Source organism: Talpa occidentalis, unplaced genomic scaffold (genome assembly GCF_014898055.3).
Source record: "Talpa occidentalis isolate TD23 unplaced genomic scaffold, MPIMG_talOcc4v2.1 talOcc4.3, whole genome shotgun sequence".
NCBI classification, from domain to species: domain Eukaryota; kingdom Metazoa; phylum Chordata; class Mammalia; order Eulipotyphla; family Talpidae; genus Talpa; species Talpa occidentalis.
In genome coordinates this window covers 128505852-128519737 of record NW_023603184.1, presented here as the reverse complement: position 1 = coordinate 128519737, position 13886 = coordinate 128505852, and the positions used below count along the sequence as shown (strand labels likewise).

The following is a 13886-nucleotide window of genomic DNA, read 5'->3' as shown; positions in this document are numbered from 1 at the left end:
TAAATATTTGTCATGTTTGGTGACAGATGTTGATGGGCGTATAAAAATTGGTCTAAGGAAAAGTCATGTACTTTCTCTTACATATCCCTCCATCTGTATTTACTGTGCGAAAAGGTCACTTGAGCATAAGAGCTTGAATTTCATGCTTATAACAGCCTCACTGTGGCTAAAACCTTGCTCTTCCAATTGACTTTTAAAGTACTTTGTATTAATGTGTGCCTCTCTCTAATGCGAACCCTCTGGAGTCGTGAAGTTAAGGGCTTCCTAAATAGGACTCTTGTGTCTGTGTTTTACATAAATTCCAGGAACCCACAAGGCAAGTGAATCTTGCTTTACTCTTGAATTGTCACGCTTTCTCCCGACTGCCCATCCACTCACACTTACTGGAAGGAACTGTGGTTCTGGGAGACCTGAGCTGCTTGCCTTGTCAGTCAGCTACCTGGCTACCGTCTGTAGTAGGAGGGGAAGGGAGAGAAGAGGCTAAAAAAGCTGAAATGGTAAATTACTGTAGGTTCTGGAGAAAAATAGAATTAGAAGCATTTGTGGTTCGGATGAAAATAGCACATTTCCTTTCTGCTTGGACTGTGGGGGTCAGAGTGCTCCAGGGAATAGAAAATAAATAAAAACTGATCCCTCACCCGTCGAAGGAAATGCTCTGACTCTGGGAACTGAAGTGACAGCTCCCGATTTGAGGATCTTGTGAAACCACTTTGGAAGGTTTAAAAAAAAAAACAAAAAAAAACACGGGGAGACTAAAAAAATAAAAATGTGATGTACCGTGTTAAGAAATGTAGTCCCTGGAGGTCCTCATGTAGCCCTTTCCAAGACTGGCAGGTGTGTGGCCGCTCCGTCGGGTTGCTGACCGTGACCATTCTGTCTCTTCTTGCAGGTGAGAAGCCTTACAAGTGCTCATGGGAAGGGTGTGAGTGGCGTTTTGCACGAAGTGATGAGCTCACGAGGCACTACAGGAAACACACAGGTGCAAAGCCCTTTAAGTGCAACCACTGCGACAGGTAAAGTGGCTGGCAGCTGCCTGCATGGAGGAGGGGTGAGGGAGGTGAATATGTGGCTTGCGGGGTAGGCTGCTCTGTGCTCGTGGATTTCCATAAATCTAATAGGATTCAGAGCCGGCAGGCCATTCACTTCCCCACTGAGAGAACCAGTGAGATCAGGGTGATCTTGCCTGTCATCAAGTGATGATGGCAGTTGTTGCTTCAGTTACACATGTACTTACTGAAAGCAGGCTTGGACCAGGAGTCACGTTTGTCACTGGCTATCAGTAGAACACAGGTCTCACCTCAAGGAGATGATATGACAGATTATTTTAGTGTAATGTGCAAAGTGACAAGGTAGAGAATGGTAGACCACCTATAGCTGCTGCTTCTGATCTTTTTATTAACATCAATACCATGTTCCCTCATCCTTAATGATCTAAAAGAATAGAAAGGCTGTTTAAAAGAAGGAAGCTTAGTTGTAAGCCTTTCCTCTGAAGCATTATTAGAAATGAAATTTACTGAAGAGAGTGCCCAATCTTTGGGGGTCTGAATCAGTCATTCTCCTTTGAAAGTAGGTACAAAGGTCTAAAAGATGGTGAGGCTTTAAGAACTTATCCTGTAATTCAATTCAGCATATGATAGTGGAAGAAAGAGCACGTAGCCACAGATACTACACAAGTAATAGTATCTGACAGCCCTGGCATTATCAACCAATAAACCCCAAAATGGAGACTCTGCAGGCCAAGGTGAAGGCAGGATTAGGTTTAGACATAATCAAATAATGGGCTTGCATCTGAGCGTGTTATCCTTCTAATCCTATTTCTGTGTTTAAAAGGAAGCTTAAGAAAATTAACCATCTTTTTAATGCAATCCTAAAGGTCTCGGTTATGATGAGAAAAATGCTTCTAATACGATAAAAGCCCTGAAAGCCTCAGGGTTCCCCGGCTGGGCCAGCAGCTCGCTGGATGGCAGCGGGGTGAGCAGGATGTCCGCCGAGGCCTGGCTCTCCGTGGGAGGAAATGTGATCACTTTTGCATCCTGCCTCCCCCAGGCCCGTGCGGCACCTCCTGCTCTCCAGGCCTCCTCTGGAGCAGATCTGGGCCTCCTTTTAGAGGTTTGTTTAGAGAGCAGGGCAGGGGTGCCAAGTCTCATGGGTGGCCAGTTGACTTGGTGCGCCTTTAAGAAGCTTATAAAGCAACATTCATCTTTCCCCTCCATTCTTCCTGAAGAGGCTATTTTCCTCTTATCTTCTTTCTTGCACACACTAAATAAAGACCCCATGCCTCCTGGAGGCCAGAGATAACTCCCCACCCCCAGGCTGAGGAAATACACTTCACGAAGCTATTGTCTTTCATTTCCTCGGAGTGTTCTTCTGCTACCCCAGAACCCCACCTGTTCTCAATTCCTGCCCCAATGCCTAGAAGTCCCCCTGAATGCATGTCTCAGCAGCTGCTGTCCTACAAACTGTCTAGTTATTAATGTCTTCAGTTCCCAGCTTGAATCCTTCTGGTTCATTCTTCTCTAGCTCTGGCCCTAATAAAGCAGCTCCATGCATGGGTCCTGCCCACCATGCTGGGAGGAAGGGCTTTATATCATCTGGGTGAAGAGGAGTTCTTTGGGTATTGTCCAAGTATGGCCATAGGGGTGCACACGAAGCTCCCCTTTCTGCAAGTGTGGGGAGGCTCTCACTTGGTGATCATGTGTGATGGATTGCCACAATGCTTAGAGACAGAGTTCTTACAGGGAAATTGCCAGAGTTAGTATTTCTCTCTTCAACTCAGTTCACTTACTGAGGAATCTGCAGCTTTTTGACAGTTGATACATTAGGATTATATTGGACCATGTACATGATTTAGATGGAGAAATACTTCAAACAGACTGATATTTCAGTGAAGGAGAGGCCAGCGATAGGAAATTTGGTCTCCAACTGCATTTTCTTCATCAGAATATACTGTGGTTTCTAGAGCTAGAAATTGGCTAAGCAGATGGCACAAGTTCGGACATGGTATTTGGAGAAGAGCATGAGCAGCTCACAGTCCTCGTGGTGCTGCCGTCGTCGTGTATTCTCGGCAATGTCAGAAACGAGGGCTCGGACTCTTAGCAGTGTCCACGACAGCAGTGTTTTGTGTTTCACTTGCAGGGATTGTGCTAAGAATAGAGCAGGTTGGGGAGGCGGCGTGGGGAATTGGAGTGGTCCCAAAGAGATGAAAGGCAAGCCTGGGTGACCGCGGAGCTGGCATTATTTGGAAGACTTTTACCTTCAGAAACAGAAGGCATCGCAGCCCTTGCGGGACTCTGAATCCTAGTGGAGGCACCGTGTGTGAGCATGGTTTCCCACGCTCCCTTTGGCCTGTTATCAGACTACTTTATTGAAAGGCAAAGTTACCATTGGGGCTTCCTGTCTTTAAAGCACTACCACGTCTAACTTATACTTTATTTTTTCCATAGGATAGATTTAAAAAATCTACCCTATTGATTGTTTTGCTAACATTTGAAGTTGTGAGATGTCACAAACAAAATGTCTGTACTTCTGACTGTCTCAAAGAAACAGAAGACCTGCTGCAGAGGGCGCAGGTTCCCCCTGGCCATAATTTCCTGGGACAGAATAGCTGTCACTACCCATGGTGATGGCCACGTGATCGCTAAGTCCTCACTGCTCCCACCATTCCCTATAGCCTCCCCCAAATGGAAGTGGTCCATTGGTTGCCATAGAGCATCCTGCTTATTTCCTTTGATGGAAAAGTGATACTTCTTCATATCCAGGCCTTACCAAACACCAACTCAGATAGGCCAAGGGTGCTGTATGTTTTTTACACTTGACTCACTGCCCTCATTTACTTTGGCTCCTAAAGACATTGGGTTTCGTGATCTTTGGCTTCAGGTTGGCTTGGGGGAGATGACAGTGAGGTGTCTTAGCTGTTTCCTACAACCAGACCAAGGGTACAGCCTACCGAGCAGCTGGCCACTGGAGCCAGTAAACCTTGTTTCTCAGTCCAGAGGGTGGTGGGCAGGGGGCCTGTTACCACCAGTGGTGATACAAAAGCCATTGTCTTACCACCCACACAGCTGTGTGTAAGCAGACTGCCTCCAGGGTGGTCCTTCCAAAGTCTTGGGCTATTTAGAGGAGGAATTTTTAATCTTTGAGCTTTGAGTCAGTTCTCTTATAGGTAGTAAGAAATGGCAGCAGTCTCTGCCCTAGAGGATTACCATTGGCTCAATGCCCATATGACTTCAGTGTGTCTTTTTCATAAGCAAGAGAAAAGACAATAGGACTTTGCCTCGTTTTCTGTAATGAACAAATTTCAATCATTAAAGACCTTCTTATTTAAGGTCATTTGACTGCTGTATAGTCATAAATACCCTCTAGGGGTATATTACCCTTAGAATTATTTGATTCTGCATTTCTAAATGCTGAGTTTATCTGTTACCTTTTACTATTCCTGTGTGGAGCTCAGTAAGTATAAATTAATAAATACAAATTAATCACGGCTAAGTATCTTGCTGGTATATTGAATTTAAATAAAAACCCCAGTGGTGAGGGACCTAGTCTAATTCTGAGTATCATCTATTTCCAAAATGTGAACTAATGATGCTAGTTTGGTTAGGAAGGGTGCAATTACATTTCATAGTGTGTTAAAGATTTGTGTTTTTTTTTACTTTTTTTCCCCCTGAAAGAATCTGAAGGGTAAAGATAGATGCTTGCACACATTTGCTAGAAACCCAGCACAGAGCAGGCAATTAACCAAGGCAGAATAAATCTGGAACACATACATTACTGGGTGAATACTTTAAATCAGTCCTATATCAAGAATACTATTTTCCTGTAAGTTCTCAGGATCTAGAGGAAAGGAGAGAAAAGAGATTTCATCTACTGCCAACACCTCTGCTCACTTCTACTGTCACAAAGCCTCATGTTTCTCCTCTGGACATAGGTGCCTGCTTTGGGGTTGGCATCCTGGTGCCTTCTGGGTGGTTTCTCAGTCCTATTATTAGGGCAGGCCAGACAAACTTCTGGATTAGTTGTCTAGCTGTGGCTAGTACCAATTGCCACAAATGTAGTATCGTCATTATTTATCTTATAAATGTATTATCTGAGAGTTCGCTAAGATAGAAGAGCCACCAGGTCTCACTAGGCTAACCTCAAGCAATTATCAGGGCTGCTGATTCCTTTTTTTCTGGAGGCCTAAAGAGAATATATATTTTTTAAGATATATTTTTATTTTATTCATACAAAAACCAGGGTACAGGCCAAATGTGCAGGAGGGTGAGAGGTTTCACCCGAGACAGACTGGGGAACAGAACAGGCAGAATGACTGAAATACACTGCTGAGGGGAGCAGCGGGCAAGATAGGAGAGGTCTGCCGTGCCATGTGTGTTGCTCTGCGGCCTGCGGGGATCGCACTGGCAACTGCAAAGGCTGTGGACAGCTTCACAGAGCTGCGCTCAACCACCTGCGCCACCAGGGAGGCCTCCTAAGGAGAATATTTTATCCTTTTCAGTTTCTAAAGGCTGTCCACATTGCTTGGCTCCTCATGCCATCCCTCCATCATCAGAGACACTGAGTCCTTCATGCTGCCATCTCTCTGATTTCCCCCCCTCCCCCAACTCAAGTCCCTGTCCCATTTGTAATGACCCTGGCCGTGGCATTGGGCCTACCCTGGTAATCCAGTATAATCTCCCAATTTTAAGGTCATCTGGTTACCAAATTAATTTCTTCCATAACCTTAATTCTTCTAGGTCTTCTAGGCTAACATATTCATGATTTCTAAGGATTAGATTTAAATATGGGGAGGGGGCATAATTCTGCTTACTGCAGTCTCCTTGAATTGAAAACTCAGCTCTCCTTTTTCTGCCTAAAAGATAGGTGTAGCTAAGAGGACAGGCCAAGGAATCAGACTATTTGGGTCTATATCCTGGTTTTTCCTTTTGGGGATAAGAATCCTTTCTAGGATTCAGGTAAGGGTGTTGACTTTAAAAAGGGAATATCTACAAAAAGAACTTCCCAACTTAGATCTTCTCCTCTGGGCTGTTGGGATGAAAGCAGCAGGGAGAGAAGGAAAGAAAATCAGTAGTAGGCAAGGCTCAGAACAGGACAGAGGAAGACAAGTTATATGCTAAATTCCTGGGGACTGTATTGCTTTTTCTATGTACCAGTGACATCAAGTGCTTATTTTTAAAGAAAACTTATTGTTTCATTGTCTATCAGTCTTCTTTAGGTAAAACTCTGAGGCATTATCCACATATATTGCTCATATCAAACCAAAGCCTGAAATAAGTGAGTGTGGTTAGAATTGTTGCTATTATTTACATATTACTGGATTAGATTGTTTTCAACAACACTTTCCCTATTCTTTTTTGTTTTTCATTTTACCATGTTTGGTTTTGCTTCATTTCCTTGAGATTCTTCCCTGCACATGCACCTATTTAAGAAATGAACACACGCAGAATGTGTGGAGAAGGCTGGAGTCAGGGGATGGGGTGGTTTTTTGTTTGTTTGTTTTAAGAATGAACAAACACAGGGAAATCCTGCACTGAACAGGAAATCTTGCTCACTTGAGCAGGGCAGCTTGCTAATGTCCTGAGGACAATTCTGGACTGGGTTATTGTCTTAGGCCTCAGGGGAGTCTGGGAATGTTCTCACAGGTAGGAGAGTGGCCAGTTTCAAGAGAAAGATCCAGAGGAAGCACACACCCAGAGCTCAGAATGACCACTGTCTCTGAGCTGACTTCACTGGGATTCCAGCCAGAACCTTAGATGGTAGGCTGCAGGGATCTGGAAATACCAACTCCCTTAGTTATAAGGTACGGAAATGTGACTCAGACTGGTGTAAGCATCTTGGGGTACTTATTAGCTCAGGTAACTCAGAACAACAGAATTCGGCGGTCTCTGGGCTTGGCTAGATCGAGATTCACAGATGTCATCATCAGGACTCTTGCTTTCTCCTTTTGCCCCCAGGAGCTCATTTTTCTCTGTTGACTTCATTCTCAAGCAGTACTTCCCCACGTAGCAATATGGAGACCGGCAGTTCCAGGCTTTAATCTTAGTAGTTTAGCAGCTCCAGTGGAAATAGAGCTCTCTTCTGGTAGTTTCAGCACATTGACCTTCAGAGGCCATAGGATGGTCCTTAGCAGTGTGCTATGGCCAGGACTTCAGCCTTGGGAGGAGGGGCAGCCCCCATACAACTGAGAATGCAGAAGAGCTGAACTCAAGGCAGGACATCGTTGCAGAGACCAGAGGAAGGGGAAGGAGTGAGGATAGCTGCTGCTCCCCCTCTGAGGCTGAGGACACACCCATTGGTGGACACTCAGCACCAAGAAACAGTTTGAAAGAGGGGGCTGGCAGGTGTGCCAGAGTTCTAAAATCACGCTAGCTCTGTCACCCCAGCCTCAGTTTCCTGACCATACACACGCACAGAAGGAGCATGCATGGAAAGTTGCTGAGTCTGTTACTATTTAAGAAATGAACACACGCAGAATGTGTGGAGAAGGCTGGAGTCAGGGGATGGGGTGGTTTTTTGTTTGTTTGTTTTAAGATACCAAGCACTTGCCTGCTTGTTAGTCCACACTCGTTCAGTGTGCTTCCCTCTCCACTCTTTTGCTTGTCTTGCATCTAGAGTAGATATCTGCATAAGCCTTGTAGGTATTCCTTGGCAGCATTTCTGGGCTTTCATTGCAAAGCTTAGGACTGAAACCTACAGCGTCTTCCAGGTAGGATTAATCATTTTCTAAGGGGTGATGGAAGTTGAGGTTTTGAGCTGCACCTCTCTCATCTCCGTGTTGTTGTTTATATTTCCTAGGTGTTTTTCCAGGTCTGACCATCTTGCCCTCCATATGAAGAGACATATCTAAAAACCTGGAAGGCCAGAGTTGCCAAGGCGTCGGCCGTCGTCTAAAGGAAATGCCGTGAGGCGCAGGGGCTGGACTTCAAGCGGGGACCCACTGCCCCGCAGAAGAAAGTTCTCACTCACCAACCTCTGTGTACACACCTACACAGACCCACACACAGACACACACGCACGCATACACAGACCCACACACACACTGTCATGCACTCAGCTATATTTAAAATATATACGTCTATTCTTTATGCCTTGCCCTAGCCAGATGGTAGAAGACAAAGAAAGAAAGCAGGTGAACTCAGCAAGGCAGACTGGCTGCTTACTCCAGCACTATTGGAATTATTTCCCGCTGTTGCCAATGGAAATCAAAGAAAATGGATGTGATGTCTCGGCAGGTGGACGGCAGTAAGAGGGGCTTATTTAACTCGCTTCTCAGTGCAACTTGATAGGAGAATACAACGTCTTAAAGTTGCATTTGTGTAGCACTAATGTTTCTTTTGAAATAGTTGGGGGAAAATGACCTAGAAAACCAAATTGCAGTTTGGTAGCCAAAATTAACTCTTGGTTTATCTGTCCTTTGTGTGTGAAAAGTCCTACTATTCCGTGCGTCCAACTTCCTCACAGAACTGTTGATCGGTTTTGGTTCTACTTAGTACTATCGAGATCTTTCGAGTCGATACCTACCAACGGCCTTAGCGGCGGCAGACTCTGGAATAACACCTAACACCTTTCTGGCCTGCATTTCTCTAGACTTCACTCTCCAGGGAGGAGTTTTCTTTTCTTACTTTTTGACTCTTGCACACCATATGCACTAGGGATTCTGGAAACTTCTAGCATGACTGCAAAGTGGCCAAGAGAATAAAGTCCTTGATGATAAATCACAGTGTATCCCTTGAGCCTCACCTTATTGCCAGTGCTAGATTTTTTCTTTTTAATCTCTGTTTTTGCTAACGAAAACTTGAAAAGCTTATTTGGAAGCTTAAATGTTTTATCTTTTCTCCATGGACTAAACCTCTCCAGGACTCTCTCGGCACCTGGATGTCCAGCTCTCAAAGCAGCCAATCAGATGGGACATCACAGTTCTCTCATCCTCCTTGAGGCATCATGGTCTCGGCTCATAGTGATCGACCCCGTGCCGGGTGTCACGGCCACCCTATAACCAGTCTCAGCATAGATGTCGCTAGTCTCAAAGGGCAGCTGCATATGTAACCTAACTCTGGGTTATGACCTGACAAAAAGCCAAAAAAAAAAATCACTCTTTCCAGGTGTGGGGAAAACTGAGGATGCCTCCCAAGTCTAGTGGCTTCAAAAAACGTCATCCTGTCTTCCTCTCTCATACCCACTGAGCTCATAGGACCCCAATTGTTCAAACACTCCATTCAGAATGCCATTGTGGGAACGGAGGGATGACAGGTAAGGAAAGGGTTGAGGTGTTTCCCTCACAGTCTGTCTAGAGAGAGAGACACATTTCTATTTTTTTTTTTAAACCAGCTAGGCCCACATGACTTGTGACCTAAAGCACCCAGGATCAACAGAGGCCTCACATTTACTCTGCAAGCTGACTCCAAGGGGGCTGACATTCCTCACTTTCCATCCCACACATACACCCAATCTCGGTCTCTACCCGCATTCTTAGCTAGCTGGCACTGGCCTCAACTCCAAAGACTGCCTTTAGGACCATTAAATGGCCTATGCAAGCAAGTGGGGTGGTTATTAGGACAGATTGTATATTTTGTATATTCTGGGACCATCCCTTCGAGACACGTCTAAAAAACAAAAGTGGCATTTGGTCCGCACACGGTTGCTGCTCCTTCATACCAGCCGGCTCCCCTCTGCCCTCCTCTGACTGTTTGACTCATTGACTGTTAAAATACCACCCGTACCTATTTGGGATGCAAAACTGAAGTCTTTAAAAGGAAGTAATAATATAAGAAACACATATATTTATGACAGCAACCTTCAAGATCTTTGGCATTTGGTTTTTCAGCTTTCTGCAACCTTTGATTTCAATGAAATGTTGAAACCACTCATCTGAGGGTAAAAGGAGCCTCCTTATCACAAATGCTGTAGCTGCCAATTGGACACTTGGGGCATTTTGAGGTCTGGCCCTTAGAATTTTCTTTGTCTTTTACCTTTTTTCAATTCAGACCAAAAAACAACAACAAAAAAAATGAAAAACCACCCTAAAACACAACACAAAATCTGCCCATTTGCCGGAGGCAATTATGTATATGTTAGTTGGAGGGTATTTTAAAAAAATCAGTTTTATTCCAAAGATTTAAAACTAGACATGACTTAGAAACAATTTCTGGAGCACTGCTTGCTGACAATCTCGTAATTCTCTACTGCATTTGTGGCCAGTCCATCAGGGCGTACCTTGGGATTATATTTGAATGTGTGGTGCATCCCTTCTGGAGGCAGGATGCGTGAGGGACCTTGAACCTCAGCTGTATTAAACTGTGGCGCCTCCAGTCAGTGCACTAGATGAAATGTTAGACACCCCAGATTCTGTTGGTTCCTTGATTCCCCTTTCTATCACAGCCTCCTGCACAAATGCACGCACACCAGTGATGGCATTAGCTGTGGCTGCCACGATTTACAAATGTCGCCCCAGCTGGAGCTGCTCTTGCCTCTCAAAATGCTCTCATTAAGGGTTTATATTAATTTAATTTTTGAACTGACCAATGCAAGGCTCTATTAAAAGTTAAAAAAAAAAATAAAGCAAAAGAGCAATCACTGCGTCGTCACTTGTTTGCTCCCTGTTGTCATCTGTGGTCTTGAAAAGACCTCATTTGAATGTGGCAGAACAAAGGCCCTTTGGTCCTCCTAGTGTCTGAAATGTTTGGTAATTCCTCTCTCTTTTTGTATCAGTGAGGTCCTTTGTAATCTGCTCCTGACCTTTCTCGAAGCAGGGTGCGTGAACCGAGATGGTGGGCTTGCTTGCTTCAGAGTCATTTGTTGACTGTGAGATTTGGCCTGAGAAATTTGGTGGGTGCTATGTGTATGGCTTTGAAACTGTTCTTCTCTAGCCCAGCGAACATCTTTGAATGATAACCAGTCCTATCCGTGGGAGTGGCCCCAGTCATTTTAGAAACGGATATGTGACACAATACCCATCCTCTCTGAAATGGCAGCAGAGATGGTTGGGCAGAGCCTGTGACAGATTATGGGCTTTCCAAAAAATCACCTGAAGATCTCTTGCTCTCAAGAGGACAGGTCATTTAAAACAGTGCTTTATGGGATAATTAATGAAACACATGAAACCACTTGTTCATATAAATTGTTACCTCCTAACATTCCAGGGGATTCCAAATTTGAAACAAAAAACCTGACCCCGTGTTTCTTGTGGTTGTCCTCTCAAGCACGCTCTATCCAGGGTTCAGAGTTTGATGTATAGAAAAAGAGTGTTTCTAAGCCATGGACAATTTTCTTTATTTCAAGTTGTGCTTCTTTCTCCTACCACATGATTGTAAATCAAAAATGTGGAAACCTGTAATTATAATGCTGCTCCTAGCTACTGGCTTCCTGCCCCACTGATAGTTAACCCACCCACGGTTAATTGACCCAGCTTACTGCCTGGTGGTGATGAGTATTATGTCCAGAAAAAGAGATGTTCAGATTCCACGACAAAGCTGCATTTTATAAAAGTATCGGAGACCCCAAGATGAACTTCATGCTGACCATTTCCTTCTCTCTCTGTGTTTTCCCTTTCCAACTCCTTCACATACCACCCCCCCCTGCACCTCTCATGACCTTTTTGCATCTTTGCCTGATTATAACAGGGTAAAAAGACAGCCAACCTCATGCATGATTAGAACTGATTCCTATTTTTTAAAAAATCTTCTTTGACTCTAGAAGCCAGAGAAGATTTTTTAAAGACTTTCGTTTGGGATATGCTTCCATATTAGCCATGTCTACTTGCATTAAAGGGGAAATATGAGACTTCAGGGTGCTCACCCAGAGCATTCAGAACACTCTATCGCTGCCTCCCTGCTCCTGAATTCTCTGGCAAAGCCAAAAGAAGTGGACCCAGGTTGGAAAAACACTGTAGTTTAGTGATTAGTTTTATTAGTTCCAAATGATTTCCCCTATGGAAGTCACTTCATAAAATGTAAAATACAGTGCAAAGTGCTTTTGTCTTCTCTTTTGCATGAGTTGGTTTTAAGAGAAGGACCAAGGTAGGAAAGTTCGAGATGCATCACCATTTAACTGCAAAAATCAGGTTCATGGCTTCTTTCTTTTATAACCTTCTCAGGGCCAGCACTTCTGGCCATGATTTTGCACCCAAATCTTTGCCAAAGTGAAAATTCATTACGTAGGACCTGGTTGAAATATACTTGTGGAAGCTTTCCCTGGCATTTTCCAGAGGTGTCCATCTGCCAAGTACGGGGCGGGGGCAGGAGGAGAGAATTTGCATCCGGGGTCTGGATTGAATTTCGGTAGACATGGCGATATCTCAAATTGAAAACTTAGAGGGGTTAGCCCACGTGAACATCAGTGCCTCTGATGGCCTACTTTCCTCAGTGAGGATCTTTGGGAATACTTGAGATGGAACAACAAAAATGTGTCAAAGGAAGCAACAACTGCTTGTAAATGTGAGATCCCATGACTAACTGCCTGAAAGTGTCAGGGTTTTCTCTTGCTTTTAACACTCTTTAAAATCTCCTCTGTTGATTCCTAATAGATCCCAGAAAAGGGAAAAATAAAGCTGCAGTTAACTTTCTTATGTGCATCCTTCCAATAGAGTACTGTATTCTTCTGGTGTTTTTCATTTACTTGTAAGTCCTCGGGAAACAGGTATCAAAAATGGAGAGAGAAATTCTAGGCTGTCATTTCACAAAAATCCCAAACAAGATACTCTTTTCAAACAGGGCTCCCTCTCAGTGGTCATGAGGGAAAGTTGATACGTTCTTTGTTGGGGACTGTTTATACAATTTTTTTTTCAACTGTGAGCTTTGGAATCGTAACTTGCTTTGACTCCAGCTTCTGTCTACTGCCATAAAATGGACCCCACGTCAGAATAATGAGGGTGGTATGTGTGCACACACCTAGGTGTGTGTGCATCTGTACCTGTTGTACCTTCGCAGAAGGAAAACAGTTAGGCTACTGACGTTTAAGAGGAGTAGCCACCAGTGCCTAATATCTTTTGGGGGGGATGGATGCTTATAATTGCCAGTATATTGAAATCTCACTGGGAGTTCCACCAAGGGGGGCGGGCCTGAGGGTGGGAACGGGGACATTTTAATCGTGGGCCTTTAGACCATACATAGGCAGAATGATTTTTGCAAAACTAGGTCTCGAAAGGCTTTTGGGCTCATTGGCTGGTTCTCAACACCCACCCATCCCCTTTTCTTTTCCCCCAGCATGCATTTCCTATCTATGCCCAGACTTAGTTTAATTTCCTTATCTTTCCACTTCTGCTTCATTCCAGGGAGGAAAAATACACCTGTTATGGCCAAGATCTCCTTGCTAACACAGAGGCAAAAATCAATGTTTCATGTTTTTGAAGATCCCCCCAAATTCCTTCTCTCTCATCTCCTCCTCCCTCTTCCTACCACACAACCTCCCAGCCACCACCACTTTTCTTTCGAATCTCTATCCTCTTAACAGTTGGCTTGAAGAAATTTATTTTTGCACTATACATTTTCTTTTTTGCCACATGTGTCTAACAAGTGTGTATGGAGAGACCTACTCCCAGTCCCTCCCCTCCCCCACCTCCCCGTCACATTCTCTCAGGCCTTCTCTGGTATTTATAATATATCACAGAAGTACCCAGTCTTATAGCCCTTGGTTATGCCTTTTTTTGACATTTTATTTTTTTTAAGCTTTTTATATATATATATATATAAATATATTACTTTGTCAAGTTTTTTTGCTGTACAAAAGTCTTAAGATTTAAAACTATTATTTGTATTATATGATGGTGGTATGTTAATGTTACAAAATTATTAATGAAGAAAAAATTTATTTTTGTTACTGGTCTGTTTCATAATTCTTTTTTAAATTGGTATATTGTAAGATATCTATGCAAAAAATGTTATGTGACGCATTTT

General features: G+C 43.8%; 1 protein-coding gene across 3 annotated transcripts in view; it reads left to right on the top strand.

The window, feature by feature from the left end:
• Positions 1-13649, top strand: part of KLF7 (KLF transcription factor 7) — an 87265-nt gene extending 73616 nt beyond the window's left edge. For all 3 annotated transcript variants that reach the window (XM_054700023.1, XM_037523928.2, XM_054700022.1), the window contains exons 3-4: positions 890-1013; positions 7792-13649. In XM_054700023.1, the coding sequence (XP_054555998.1) occupies positions 890-1013; positions 7792-7829 (162 nt within the window). In that variant the 3' untranslated portion in view covers positions 7830-13649. The remainder of the gene's footprint in view (positions 1-889; positions 1014-7791) is intronic.
• Positions 13650-13886: the final 237 nt, after the last annotated feature.